Source organism: Panulirus ornatus, chromosome 56, assembly GCF_036320965.1.
Source record: "Panulirus ornatus isolate Po-2019 chromosome 56, ASM3632096v1, whole genome shotgun sequence".
Taxonomy (NCBI): Eukaryota; Metazoa; Arthropoda; class Malacostraca; order Decapoda; family Palinuridae; genus Panulirus; species Panulirus ornatus.
In genome coordinates, this window is record NC_092279.1 from 25079041 (window position 1) to 25094764 (window position 15724).

The window sequence follows — 15724 nt, forward strand, 5'->3', positions numbered from 1 at the left end:
GACGATCAAAAATCAACACACAATAGTATTACACAGTGCTTCATGGTAGCAACATGGCATATGCAACGATATATATATATATATATATATATATATATATATATATATATATATATATATATATATATATATATATATATACACTCAAACGACTATCACTGCACGTAGAACAAGATATATCACGTAATATAACGTACGTAGGACAAGATGTATCAAGTGATATTAAGCCAACGAAACTGGCCAATACAACCGAGGACAACAATTGCCAAACATCATCATCTAGTTTGTCTTTTAGAGGAAAACACACACACACACACACACACACACACACACACACACACACACATATATATATATATATATATATATATATATATATATATATATATATATATATATATATATATATATATATATATATATATATATATATATATATATATATATCAAACAGAATTACCTCAAGAATTATTAGAATCTGACGTTTATCAAATAAGTAACAGGTAATTAATCTTTTTCTTAGTAGTTCTGAATAAAAAAAAAAAGGTAAACTGTGCCAGGCTTTTATATAAATGACATGGGATAAGTCGTAGAATAAGGCGTCTCTTCCTTATGATTGGCCACAAGAAGTTTTTATCATGTCAGGAGAGAAAGTTTAACATCACGAGAACAAGTTATGAGCTCACAAGAGACACAGGATAAGGTCAAGAAATACTTCAAAAGGTCACTAGATCACCAACAGGAAAGAGAGTACTGTCCAGAAATCCATCCTTTTTGGAAGGATATCCAATTCCATAAGTTTTAAAACGCTGACAGGATAGTCTTCTGTCTTTCTATCAAGTCATATTCGCTGGCCATACGTGTGGTTTATGATTACGTTTCTTATATCGTGAGATATTCGAAAGATAATAATCTATCTATGTATTCTATAATCATTCGTTGTCTATGTCTACAAGGCAGGGAATGGTGGCTGGAATGAAATTCTCACGGATGAGAATTTCTTTTTTTTATGGATCAGTACTTTAAACAATTTTCTATGGATCAGTATATTATGTAAAAAAAAAAAAAAATAAAATCGAGATAATTGAACGCGCTATAAATGTTTCTTGTCTTGCAGTACAAAAAAAGGCTTAGGATCATATAAATTATCTGTAGAGTAAGGTAGCCTTTAGCTTAGGATTTACAGAAAATGAAAAGAAAAACAAAAATGACTATCACATTGAGACTGACGTAATTAGCTATTAAATAGATCGCTATTGATTTAGTGCTAAAGGAAATATTCTACAAATTAAACTTACTTTGATTAAATGTGATTAAATGCGGACCACGATGATGGAGACTGACAATAACTGATAATTAATTATTCCTAGTTTTGGTTTTCAAGTTAACCTGGCTCAAAATTATTTACTTAAGAGAAGTGCTCGTCTTGTGTGGGAAGTCTGTTAATTATCGAATTTTCACTGAATATGTAATAAAACTAAATTACTGAAGTTGAAAGCTAACGTAATGTGGATAGTGTTAAGGGGGAAAATGCTGATGTTTTTACATAGAAAATCAGCGTCTGCGCCACAATGAAAAAAAGAAAAGTGTGTATAAGCAATTATCAGTCAATGAATTCAACGCAAAAAATGCTCGTTTTTTTTTTTCTTACATAGAATTTCTATATCGGCGACTGAGCCACAATAAAAACAAAAAACTCACGTATATAAACAATATTCAGAGTTAATACATTCAACGCAGCAAACAGTTATGATAATACGTTCATTCCACAGCCAAAAGACTAACTCGTCATTTTATTAGGGACGGACATACTAATTCCCTGGTTTCATAAAATGCTAACCATAAAATCATTCACACACACAATACAAAAAATTTATCTATTACCAAGTCAATATTATCACCAGGCTGATGATGATGTAAGTGACCGATATTAAATTTTCATTGGCTGTAATATCAAAACATATCCGTCTGTCCCATGTCCCCAGCCTACACAATATATCATGGGGTCCAGCATATCCTAGGAGTATATGCCAGTATATTTCAGACTATTCATAAAAAACCCAAGCGTAGGCTATACAGTAAACTATATTTCCTATTATAACCTAAATTTTTGTACTAAAGAAAAATTATAAAAAGGAAATGGATATGTTCAATATGCGTCAAGTGCATGAGCGTAATGTAAAGTAATAATAACATGCAACATCCGGTCAACAACCCCAGCCCAACATCAAAAGTTAACCACAAGAATGACGTCAGCTGGGGGACGAAAAGCTATGTTCAAACTTACTTCTAAGGCGCCATGAGAGGGGCAACAAACCTGCGTGTGCTTTGATATATATATATATATATATATATATATATATATATATATATATATATATATATATATATATATATATATATATATATATATAATCATCCCTGGGGATAGGGGAGAAAGAATACTTTCCACGTATTCCCTGCGTGTCGTAGAAGTCGACTAAAAGGGGAGGGAGCGGGGGGCTGGAAATCCTCCCCTCTCATTTTTTTCTTAATTTTCCAAAAGAAGGAACAGAGAAGGGGACCAGGTGAGGATATTCCCTCAAAGGCCCAGTCCTCTGTTCTTAACGCTACCTCGCTAATGCGGGAAATGGCGAATAGTATGAAAAAAAAAAAGAAAAAAAAAAAAATATATATATATATATATATATATATATATATATATATATATATATATATATATATATAAGAACATCATACGAGTGACCTTCACGGATTACGTACGTTAACCAATACGTTTAAACAGCATGAGTACACAGCATACGCTTACCATTTCATTGTTCCATTGTTATTTTGTCAATAATCATGAGAAGTATTTTGCAACTCAGAGAGAGTTCACACGGTTCCGAATTTCATAAAAATGTTCGGTAGATACGCATGAATTTCTAATAACACGAGAGAATAGTATAATTAAAATGACAAAATGAATTAATTCTCTTTGGATAGGATCTGTGATGTGAGAGTGACTATACGAATCTCTCTCTCTCTCTCTCTCTCTCTCTCTCTCTCTCTCTCTCTCTCTCTCTCTCTCTCTCTCTCTCTCTCTGTATATATATATATATATATATATATATATATATATATATATATATATATATATATATATATATCCCTGGGGATAAAGGAGAAAGAATTCTTCCCACGTATTCCCTGAGTGTCGCAGAAGGCGACAAAAAAAGGGGAGGGAGCGGGTGGCTGGAAATCCTCCTCTCTCGTTTTCAATTTTCCAAAAGAAGGAACAGAGAAGGGGGCCAAGTGAGGATATTTGATCGAGTAAGTAATGAAAGGGTAAGCGAGATGCGTGGTAATAAAGAGTGTGGTTGAGAGAGCAGAAGAGGGTGTATAGAAATGGTTTGGTCACATGGAGAGAATGGGCGAGGAAAGATTGACAAAGAAGATATATGTGTCGGAGGTGGAGGGAACGAGAAGTGGGAGACCAAATTGGAGGTGGAAAGATGGAGTGAAGAAGATTCTGAGCGATCGGGGCCTGAACATATAGGAGGGTGAAAGGCGTGCAAGGAATAGTGTGAATTGGAACGATGTGGTATACCGAGGTTGACGTGCTGTCAATGGATTGAACCAGGGCATGTGGAGCGTCTGGGGTAAACCATGAAAGTTCTGTGGGGCCTGGATGTGGAAAGGGAGCTGTGGTTTCGGTGCATTATTACATGACAGCTAGAGACTGAGTGTGAACGAATGGGGCCTTTGTTGTCTTTTCCTAGCGCTACCTCGCACACATGAGGGGGGAGGGGGTCGTTATTTCATGTGTGGCGAGGTGGCGATGGGAATGAATAAAGGTAGACAGTATGAATCATGTGCATGTGTATATATGTATATGTCTGTGTGTGTATATATACATGTATACGTTGAGATGTATAGGTATGTATATTTGCGTGTGTGGACGTGTATGTATATACATGTGTATGTGGGTGGGTTGGGCCATTCTTTCGTCTGTTTCCTTGCGCTACCTCGCTAACGCGGGAGACAGCGACAAAGCAAAATAAAAAAAATAATATATATATATATATATATATATATATATATATATATATATATATATATATATATATATATATATATCAGTTCCTCTATGATTTATACATTACGAAATGCTTTGTCTCTTATTTCAAACCACAATATTGGTCGCTGTATTAAAGCGTATCCTTCAAACATATATTATTCTCTCTGGCAAATACAGCGATGAAATCCTCCTCGATTTCGTAATGCAGCGAAAGAAAAAACAAAACAAAACGCAAATCTATACCAACTGATATACTAAATAGAACATGAACAGGATGAAAGAATAAAAAAAAAAAAAAATGCGTTATGAGTCACATGGACCTTTCCATGTTCGAATGACCTTTGACCTTACACGTGGGAAAAAGCCTTGGTAACACACGTACATCACCACAAAGGCAATTTACATGACAAATGTAATCAAGGCAGGTGTAGTCTGTGGGGCCAGCGGCCGGCTCGAGCCTCAGAAGAAAATACCGAAGAGAGAGAGAGAGAGGTGGTATAACACAGGTTAGGGTGAGCTGTCTGGATGGTGACCTAACGCTGAGGTCACATGGCACTACGGGGGAATAAAGGAAAAAAATTAACTAGCCCCATTTAATCTGACGCGACTTGATTGCTCTATATTGACGTGGGACTTATATAAAATCTGTAGATACATCATCAAATGGTGTAAGTAAGAACATTTATATTTTCTTTAGTTCACCATCCCACCCACACGAAAGAAAATCCTTGGGATATATAGAAATTATCTTAATGATTAAAGGGAATGAAGATTTTTATTGATTAATGTTAATCGTAACAATAAGTCAAGGAGAATTATCAGATTCAAAATTTTACTTAAGTTCTCCATCAACATTATGAAGCGTTTATATGTCAACCAACATGGAAACTCATCTCAACCCATTAAAAAAAGAACTCGACAAAATATTGCAACTGTAATTGAATTCAATATAGGCAACTCATAAAACCAGATACAAGTAGAGGAAATCATTTCTCCATAATGACCATAAATTCTGTTAACTCTGAGGGAAGTAATTTTCATACTCGATTGTGTATATTCCTAGATAACTTTTTCTAAAACATTTTGGTGTGGAGGAAACGACGTATATCCGAAGGTTTCCTAGTATAAAAGTTATTCCAAAACTCAATTACCCCCATGACGTAATAAAGAGGATATGTAGTAACAATAACACAGGCAAAGAGCAATTATCGACTGTCACGGTCATTAAGGTCAACATCTGATTATTGCACCAACCGAAATATATTTAATACCTTCCAACAGGTTTTAAAACATAATTTTAAGAACAGAAACATTCTCGCTATTATATATATATATATATATATATATATATATATATATATATATATATATATATATATATATATATATATATATATATATATATATATATATATATATATATGTATATATATATATATATTCCTATGAGGCCACGGGGAAAATGAAACATGAAAAGTTCCCAAGTGCACTTTCGTGTAATAATCACATCATCAGGGGAGACACAAGAGAGGAATATAAGTCAGTTGATATACATTGAAGAGACGAAGCTAGGACGCTATTTGGTAAATGATGTGATTATTACACGAAAGTGCACTTGGGAACTTTTCGAGTTTCATTTTCCCCGTGGACTCATAGGAATATCTTGATCACGCGCAAAATTCTGATCCTTTCCCATATATATATATATATATATATATATATATATATATATATATATATATATATATATATATATATATATATATATATATATATATATCTGGCCCTCGGGTTAGATTAGGAGACTATGAAGAGTGCAATGATTATCCACAACAGTGCAAGATACACATATGCTATAAAGATCACATACGCCGTATTGAGAGTACTTGGTCTTCAAATTTTCTTGATCGCCCAAACAATGTGCTCAAGATCTTTTATTTTGCTGGTTGTAACTTGATGTTAACGGCCTTAAATCTAAATTTATTAACCAATATGTACGGATTTACGGTTATCTTTGACACCCCCAAGGAGTTCAAGATTTTTTTTTGACTGGTTTTTATCATTTGATACTAGCGACCTTGGTTAGCCTGGTAGTTCAGAGGTCTAAAGCTCATATTACCAACTAACTTGCGAGACACAGAGCTAAACACAAGAGCCGTACATCTTAGACAACAGAGATGCCATAACAGATACGACCGTACCAGTTGGCAACTCAAGAGTGGGCCGTTTTGATAACTATTTCTTTCTCTTCATCTCGGCACCGTGGAACTCTCTCTCTACCCTCTAATGTCTCTCCTAATATCCATGACTTAGAAGTTTTTCATTAAAAAGATCGGTTTTTCACTTCCTCCAAAATTCGTAAATACTTTTCCTCGCGTTTTCTTTTTCTCTTTTCTTTCCATTAACATTAACTTCGATATCATTTCAAATAAAGTTCCAGTTTTGATGTGAGACTTTCGTCCATGACTGTAGCCTACAAGATAGAAAAACAAAAATCTTCATTTCGTCCTTTTTTTTCCCCCTGTCGATTTTGTTCCTTGAGACAGATATGCTCACAACTGACTCACAACCATAGAAAGTCACAGGAACTGATCACTCGGCTCGTTTGGGATGAAGCAATGCATCACATTCACATAAGACATGCATACACGTGAGACCTCACTACACTACACCTAGACACAGGCCGCCCTGTGCCAATTATGGCACCCTCCTTCGCACACACACACACACACACACACACACCTGACATGTGCCAAGAATCATCAACTGAGAACGTAATTTCATTTTCATTCCAGTATATACTTCCTAACCTCACGGGTATCCGACAACATAAAGAATAAAAATGCAATTAATCTACTTAACGAAGCAGACCCAGGAAGAGGGTTTGTGTGTGTGTGTGTGTGTGTGTGTGTGTGTGTGTGTGTGTGTGTGTGTGTGTGTGTGTACTCTACGGTGGTAGGCAGCCGTGTTCCATTGTGCTGTGAGTGATGGGGAACTTAAGCAAATCAATATATTCTATTTATACATCTCAATTTTTTCATTTCTCCATCGCGAACGATGGTACGACTCTTAGAGCGCTACGGTACGACTCTAGATATCAAAAATATGATTCTTGAACACGACGGTAAGCGCCTTTGAGCACGGTGATGAGGCCCGTAAGCACGAACGTATAACATCGGGGCTCAATATAACATTACTGAAATGTCATCATTAATTTCCCTTAATGTAAACGATATTAATGTCTAACTTAGATTAATCTCTTTCTCAGGGATTACAATTCACGATCTTTGATTATTTTGTAACAAAACAGTTTGGTTGTATGCTGTAATGTCGGTTATGGAGTTTGAATGATATAATGTAAACAATAAATGGTAAAGAAAATGTGGCTGTCATGGTAATATTAGAGAAAATTTGAAGTTTTGCGTTGCTTCTCTTTTTTTTTTCATTATAATTATGATCATTATACTTTTCACATTTATGTATTAAATCAATTGTACTACATATGAGAACAGTGATCACTTTCACTTTCTTCATAACGACAATACTTACATTATTTTCCATACACTGTCATTTGTCATCCCTCCAAGCGAAAGGCACAAATACCCGAACACAGGATCATTCACCTCTCTTCAACAGGTCCATGTAGAAAAAAAAAGAAGAAAAATTCCATACCTTGAACCAGAAATCATAGATGAAAAGCAAGATTCACAGCATGGAACAGGACTCGTATTTCTTTAAAAAAAGAAAAATGTTTTCTTCCCAGTGTTTCTACAGTTACCCATTTGGAATTACCATGTTCATACGTCACTCAGTGTTCATCCACACCAGCTGGTAGTAAAGCCACCTACTCACAGATCACCCTAAACCTCTGTGAGTCAACACCTCTACTCACGCCTCAAAAAGTACATCCCCGTGAGTCAGCCTTATCACACAGAGTACAACACCCTTGTGGTTCCTCTGAAACACTCCATGGTTCATCCTCTGCTCACAGAAGTTCCCCTAAACCTCCTTAGAGTCAAGCCCTTTTATTACGCACAGGTTCCTCGCTATGACCCATCCTGTACTCAGTGTGAGTCGGTTTGGACTCACCACCGGAGCCCCCAGGCTCACAACACGTACCGCAGGACCATCCAGGAGAGCTGTGAGTTTCTCCCTGGTGGTGAAGACAGGTTTGGTAAGTCCTCCTCGAGAGGCTGGGCTGAAGAAGTAGAGTGATCGGCCGCCGGCCACCTTCGTCCTGCGGAGGAGGAAGAGAGAAGAGTTGTGAGAGTGGGAGAGGGGGAGAATGAGAGGAACGTGTAGAGGGAGGAAGATACACGAGAGGGAAGAGCTTAAAGAGCGCGACTCTCACCTGGAGAGGAGGAAATTTTTAAGGGGGGGTGACTGAGTTCATGTCTATAAAAATACAGTCAATTTTTTTACCAACTGAAAATCAATCGAGTCAAAGAGAACATTTATAAACACTCTTATAATAATGTTGGACTTATGGATCTGTCGTAAGTCTTACCCAGTTGACTTAAAGATAAAAAAAAGAAAATGTGAGGACCTGTCTACCATTCAACTAAACCTACTCCTTCCATTTCAGTCTTTCATCAAAGTAAATACAGGTTTATGAAATCACAGTTTTTCCACCTCTGTTATTTTTCACTCTCAAACTCCATTTTCTCCCCTGGCGTCACTTGTTTTCGAGCTATATAAAATTCGGTAGAGAGTCGTTTTCCGAAAATTCATATTACCACGTATAGGCCTTTCTTCCTCTTCGCTCACAGAAACAAATTTAGTGGTGACGTGTCGTCTGCAAGGCCATCTCCCCTCGAAGGTCTTCCCAGCCTGTGATGTCACATCATACCTCTCATGTGTACATAAACTAAATTCTCACGTAATTAACCTCTCCTAGGTTCCTTTCCTCTCCCTCCCAGTCCAGAACTATACATATGTTGGATGGCCAGTACCGTAAGAGTCGCTCCCATTTCCTTCAACTCGCTCTCACTCTCTTCTTCCCCACCTAAAAACCCATCCTCTCCTCTTCCTCTTCTCTCTCTCTCTCTCTCTCTCTCTCTCTCTCTCTCTCTCTCTCTCTCTCTCTCTCTCTCTCTTCAACACTTCCACACCCTCCCTCCTCTTCCTCTCTCTCTTTTCCACACCAAACCCTCCATCCTCCCCCCCCTCTCTCTCTCTCTTCCACACCTCCAAACCCTCCCTCCTTTTCCTCTCTCTCTCTCTCTCTCTCTCTCTCTCTCTCTCTCTCTCTCTCTCTCTCTCTCTCTCTCTCTCTCTCTCTCCCTGCCACCCACTTGTGGCTGAAAACGACGTGTTCCGTCGTGATGTGCCGCGGCACCAGCCGCTCCAGCAGCTGGTGGTCGTAGGGGCTACTGTTGACCACGCTGGCCGGGGGCTTGACCGAGTGGTTGGGGCTGTTCATGTTGTTGTTGGAGTCGTTCTTCCTCGGGCTGCTGCTGCTGGTCTTGCTGGGGATGCTGCTGGTGCTGCTGCTGTTGCTGCTGCTGTACATGCTGGCGAAGCTCTCCCGCACCTCTGTCTAGAAAAGGGGAAAAATATATATATGTATGTAAACATACGTATCAGGTTATAGAAAAATATTTCCCATTTTCCTTTAATACAATTTCATTAAAAATTCAATTTTCTTTTCCTTTTTGTCTAATATACTAAAATTTCAATAAAAATATTACCCATTTTCTTTTCCTTGTTTTTTTTTTTATCTAATTTACTAAAATTTCAATAAAGAAATATTTCTTATTTTCTCTTCCTCTTTTATCTAATTTATTAAAATTTTAATAAAGAAATATTTCCCATTTCTATTCCTCTTCTACGTAAGGTTACGGCTCTTTTAATAAGATTACTAAGAACATCAAAAAACACTAACCTAACTCCCTTGTCAGTCAAAAAAAAAATAAAAAAAAAATTCGTAACAATTCTATAGCGTTTTTTCGATTTATTTTTTTCAAGCCTGGAAACTCTCTTTGACCCAATACCTTTTGTTCCATAGATCATATTATCCACAGCGATGCTATCACAGTTGAACGTGTTTAAAAAAGAATAGAAAAAAAAAAAAAGCATTTGTGCTCAAACGGTCAGATATCTAACAGTATGAATATAGATAAACTAAAAGACTAACTCCCTGTAGTGCTGCGTGATCCACCATCAACAAAAGAGACAGAAAAAAAAAAGGCATTTAATTGATTCCCAAGTTTTGAGGTTTTGAGCCGCCAAATGTATCTTAATGTTTCCCAAGGTTTTCGCAGGAGTGAATTCATAAGATGTAAAGGTAAAGTTTTATTTTTTCTAATTAATAAAAATAACAATTAATAATATTTATATTAAAAAAATCTGTAAAAGTACTCTATCCGGAAAAGATACAAAGTATTACCACTGAAACTTTACAAGCTAAAGATTACATATTTTCTAACTTTGTCCATACACTTGTGTAAGGTATATGGACCATAGCCAAAGGGAGTATGTTTGATCTTTGTCTTATCCTAAACTGTTGAGGAAAGCGTTATATTTTTCTTCAATAGGTGGAAGCCACTTGGCTTTAATAATCCTGGCAATTAATAAGCCTCAAGGCCAAACAGCCTACCAGATATATATAAGTATTGTGCATGGTCTTATTCTCTTAAGCATTAAGCGTTCAACATTTTTTTCGGGTGATGTATATAATTTGAGGTTATTGGCCTCACTAATCATGCAGGACGACATTTTTTAATCCAAGTACCCACCCGAAAAGTCAAGATTTCAATATGGAAAGCAAAAATGGGTATGTTTGAAGGAATAGTGGTTCCAACAATGATATATGAATGCGAGGCGTGGGCTATAGATAGGGTTGTGCGGAGGAGGGTGGATGTGTTGGAAATGAGATGTTTGAGGACAATATGTGGTGTGAGGTGGTTTGATCGAGTAAGTAATAATAGGGTAAGAGAGATGTGTGGAAATAAAAAGAGTTTGGTTGAGTGAGCAGAAGAGGGTGTTTTGAAATGGTTTGGTCACATGGAGAGAATGAGTGAGGAATATATATATATATATATATATATATATATATATATATATATATATATATATATATATATATATATATATATATATATATATACCATTAACTTCACGAATATAATTCTATACATGTATTTTCTTGTATTCAGTGCTCCTAGGCACATGAATAGGAACCAACAATATCATACTAAATTTCATGGCACTCCTGCCCACAGCTCACGAATGCATTCCCCTCTTAGACATTTTGGCCAATTCGTATTCAACACTGAATTTACATACCCACAGGAGCCATAAATATGGATCACGTAAGAATACTTCAGACCAGCGTGGCACGTAAAAGTGCATCTCCACCCCATAATTTGTTCACTTTGGTGACCTGGTTCTTCGTGTCCTAGTGTGTGTGTGTGTGTGTGTGTGTGTGTGTGTGTGTGTGTGTGTGTGTATGTGTGTTCTGGATTGTTGTTGACATTTTTCCATTCTGCGTGCTGACGTCATTACCCTCCCACTCTACAATGATTTTCGATTCTGAAGAAATTCTTGCCAGGAGAGTAGAAACGAACGGATCGGAAATGCAATGTTCGCAGTCTATATAGATCAGAACAAATCAAGTCTACACATGAGAAATTTTTCAAGTAACAGGTCAGCCAGCAGGAGTGTTGGCGGCTCGGACTTGGTGGGAGAGGGGGGACTAAAGTGTTTCACTCCAGTCTCAGATGCCACTGTATATTCACGAATTAAAAATTACTATGAGCTGTTCTGCCTCTTGCAAGAACCAGAAGAAGAAGACATCACTGTTTATAGTTCCTTCTATTCAGAACAAATATCTACTCGATTAACTGAAGGAACGAATGGCCTGTATCTATCTAAGGCAGAGGTGTAGATAAAAGCTGATCTGGGAAAAGTAAGAGAATTCAGTCAAACTGTTTCTGTAGTTATAGTGGTTAGTGTAAATGATGGAGTCTTCCCTAAGGAGAAATTTACTCGCCCCGAAAATTTACGATTGAAAGAAAATTTTAGATTTCATCTTAAGGCGTAAACACTCTGATTGATCAGTTGGTTAATTATCTGGGATTTATTTGTCCCATTAACTGCCAGGGACATTAAGGTCGTTAACAACAAATTATAACTACCGAACGAAAATATTAAACTCCGTCAAATGCTCATAACCAGACACGCTTTCACAATATATATATATATATATATATATATATATATATATATATATATATATATATATATATATATATATATATATATGGCCTTGAGGGCTACTGCACTGTATTTTCCTTATTCGTATACACCATCACATAAACCAAGGATACAGAGAAAAAAATATATACCAATATTTGTAGGAAAATTCACTGCATCGCATCAGACTGTTCATTCAACTAAAAAAAATTTAGTTTGCTCTAACACCAAACGAACATCAATGCTAACAATCATCATAAATAACTTTCTTCCCCCTAACCTTAAACACCTCTTTTCTTCTCCTGTCTGAGAGATACCCAGTAATGACTCAAACTTTTGTTTACAGCTCTATATATCTCCCTCCACGACAACGTTTATTCATCTTACGAAAAGAAAAAAAAATGTATCAGTTCCCCTTCTATATTTACGACAGGAACCGAAGAAAACTGTTCAGCCTGGCCCATCATCCTGGCCACATTTAGGAGAGAGAGCACTTTACCCCACACGGAAGCCATTAAGACACTATTAAATGTCTCCATAAAAAAGATATATTCCATGTAGACCTCGCTGACACAGGGGATGCTAGACTACAGTTAAATCTGGGGTCAATTTTCATGACTTCCATGGCCTCTATAACTCGTAGTTTTTTTTTTTTTTTTTTTTATGTAAGCAATGGAGACGTTTTCTTTTACGAGACATTTCAATATATTATATTGATACGACGGCCTGACAGGAATGAAGGAATTGTGTCCACAAATGGTAACACTGCGAGCGAGAAGGGACGCACGATAAGGCCGTGACATGGTCAGTGGACGGAAAAGAGTACATCATTGTCCGGGATCTTCCCGGGGAAAAAGTGCTCGCCTTACCCTGATCCAGCGTAAAGGACACTCTTGAAGAATAGGATTAGAATAAGTGGATTCCCAGATATATATATATATATATATATATATATATATATATATATATATATATATATATATATATATATATATATATATATATATATATATATATATATATATTGGAAAGGATCACAGTTTGCGCGTGATCAAGATATTCCTATGAGTCCACGGGGAAAATGAAACACGATAAGTTCCCAAGTGCACTTTCGTGTAATAATCACATCATCAGGGGAGACACAAGAGAGAAATATAACAGTCGGTTGATATACATCGAAGAGACGAAGCTAGGACGCCATTTGGTAAACGTTTACCAAATGGCGTCCTAGCTTCGTCTCTTCGATGTATATCAACCGTTATATTTCTCTCTTGTGTCTCCCCTGATGATGTGATTATTACACGAAAGTGCACTTGGGAACTTATCGTGTTTCATTTTCCCCGTGGACTCATAGGAATATCTTGATCACGCGCAAACTGTGATCCTTTCCAATATATATATATATATATATATATATATATATATATATATATATATATATATATATATATATATATGGTATAGAAATATTTTCAGAACATCAAATTACAATTGTTATATCATTTCTGCTTTTTTTTTTTACTTATTGTTAATTGCCATAAAATCAAGTGTGGACATCCCGCGACTTCATATGTAATACAAGTAATTTCCATATCATTTTACGCTAATAATTCCCTATTTCAACAATTTGAAAAACTCTTTTATTAACTAATGCTACTGATAGAGAAAGCTTTTAATATATTTCTATAATGACCGACTATATCATGAATCTATCGGAAAGAATCGTAAATTCAGTGATTTTAAAAATGCTCTCAATTTTGGTCGGTAAACCAGTGGAAAATGTAGAAAAAAAAATGACCCACATTTCTAAGACATTCGGAGCAATTGGTATAATCTTAGCGGGAACCATGAACTACATATCATCCACCCTTCTGTAAAAGATACAATTGATTTTGAAGCAGGTGACTGTAAATGCGATGACTGAACCAAGTGACTGTAAGTTAGCTGACTGAGTCAACTGACCGTAAATTAGTTGAATGAATTAACTGCCTGTAAATCAGTCGACTTGATCAACTGACTGTAAATCGCTGGACTGAATCAACTGCCTGTAAATCAGTCCACTTGATCAACTGACTGTAAATCACTGGACTGAATCAACTGCCTGTAAATAAGTCGACTTGATCAACTGACTGTAAATCACTGGACTGAATCAACTGCCTGTAAATCAGTCGACTCAATCAAATGACTGTAAATCAGTTGACTCAATCAACAGCTTGTAAATCAGTCGACGGAATCACCTACCTGTAAATCAGTAAACTGAATCATCTGCCTGTCAATCAGTCGACTTCATTACCTGCCTGTAAATCAGTCGACTTAATCAAATGACTGTAAATCAGTTGACTCAATTAACCGCCTGTAAATCAGTCGACTGAATCAACTGCCTGTAAATCAGTCGACTCAATCAAATGACTGTAAATCAGCTGACTCAATCAATCGCCTGTAAATCAGTCGACTGAATCAACTGCCTGTAAATCAGTCGACTGAATCAACTGCCTGTAAATCAGTCGACTCAATCAAATGACTGTAAATCAGCTGACTCAATCAATCGCCTGTAAATCAGTCGACTGAATCAACTACCTGTAAATCAGTCGACTCAATCAAATCAGAGTAAGTCAGCTAAGTGAAAGAAAATCAACTGATCTACATATGAGGTTCTGGCGCACCAGACACATACATGGCCTTGTCGAGACTCACTGTGTCCTCCTCCCACCCACCCCACCTTTCTCCCACGCTCCCTCTCCCTTCCCTTCCTTCCCTCCCTTCCCTTCCTTCCCTCCCTTCCCTCCCACGCACTATCCCCCCTCCCCCCACCAATGGAGCTCTCCCTAGCCTGACGCCGCTTAGTTTCGTTTCTCATTATGCTAATGGCAATGAGTCCATTGTGCGGCGTTCACCTGTTCTTTCGTTTGCCTTCCCTCCTCCGTCCCTCACCCTCACCCCTCCTCCTCCTCCTCCCGGAACAACAGGTCACACACACACACACACACACACACACACACTCCTCAAGTGACTGGTGCCAGCTGAAGCCCCCTGGATAACGGCGAGAACAGGGGAATACATCGTTAAATGTTAATGACGGACTGTCGTTTGTGCTAGCTGCATTCACATCTGTTTCCCTCCCTGTTGTGGCACAGCGTAAATTGCCTTTGACCATCTGGAGTTCCGCCTGCTCATATGAGGATAATACACACTTTCATTCTCATATGAGGATAATACACACTTTCATTCTCATGTACAAAAAGGATCACTTCTTTTTTGTTGTATCCCATTATTCTCACCCCAGCCGAAAGGCTATGATTTTTCTCATGATATAACTTTATATAACTATATAACTATAGGGTGAGAAGTTTGAGACGCACTTTATGAATTCCATTCTGTATGTATATGAATGCCATACGAACTTCTTTTAATATTTTCTCCATCATTTACTCATTTACTAACAGATAACAAATTTCTATGCAAATCCAT

At 36.9% G+C, this 15724-nt stretch overlaps 1 protein-coding gene across 9 annotated transcripts in view; it reads right to left on the minus strand.

Moving 5' to 3' along the window:
* LOC139766023 (uncharacterized) overlaps nt 1–15724 on the minus strand; it is a 423019-nt gene that overhangs the window by 38474 nt on the left and 368821 nt on the right. For 6 of the 9 annotated variants that reach the window (XM_071694136.1, XM_071694132.1, XM_071694134.1 and 3 more), the window contains 2 exons: nt 9355–9599; nt 8180–8297 (listed from right to left, as the gene is read on the minus strand). In XM_071694136.1, the coding sequence (XP_071550237.1) occupies nt 8180–8297; nt 9355–9572 (336 nt within the window). In that variant the 5' untranslated portion in view covers nt 9573–9599. The remainder of the gene's footprint in view (nt 1–8179; nt 8298–9354; nt 9600–15724) is intronic. The other 3 variants (XM_071694137.1, XM_071694133.1, XM_071694128.1) reach the window with 1 other exon arrangement.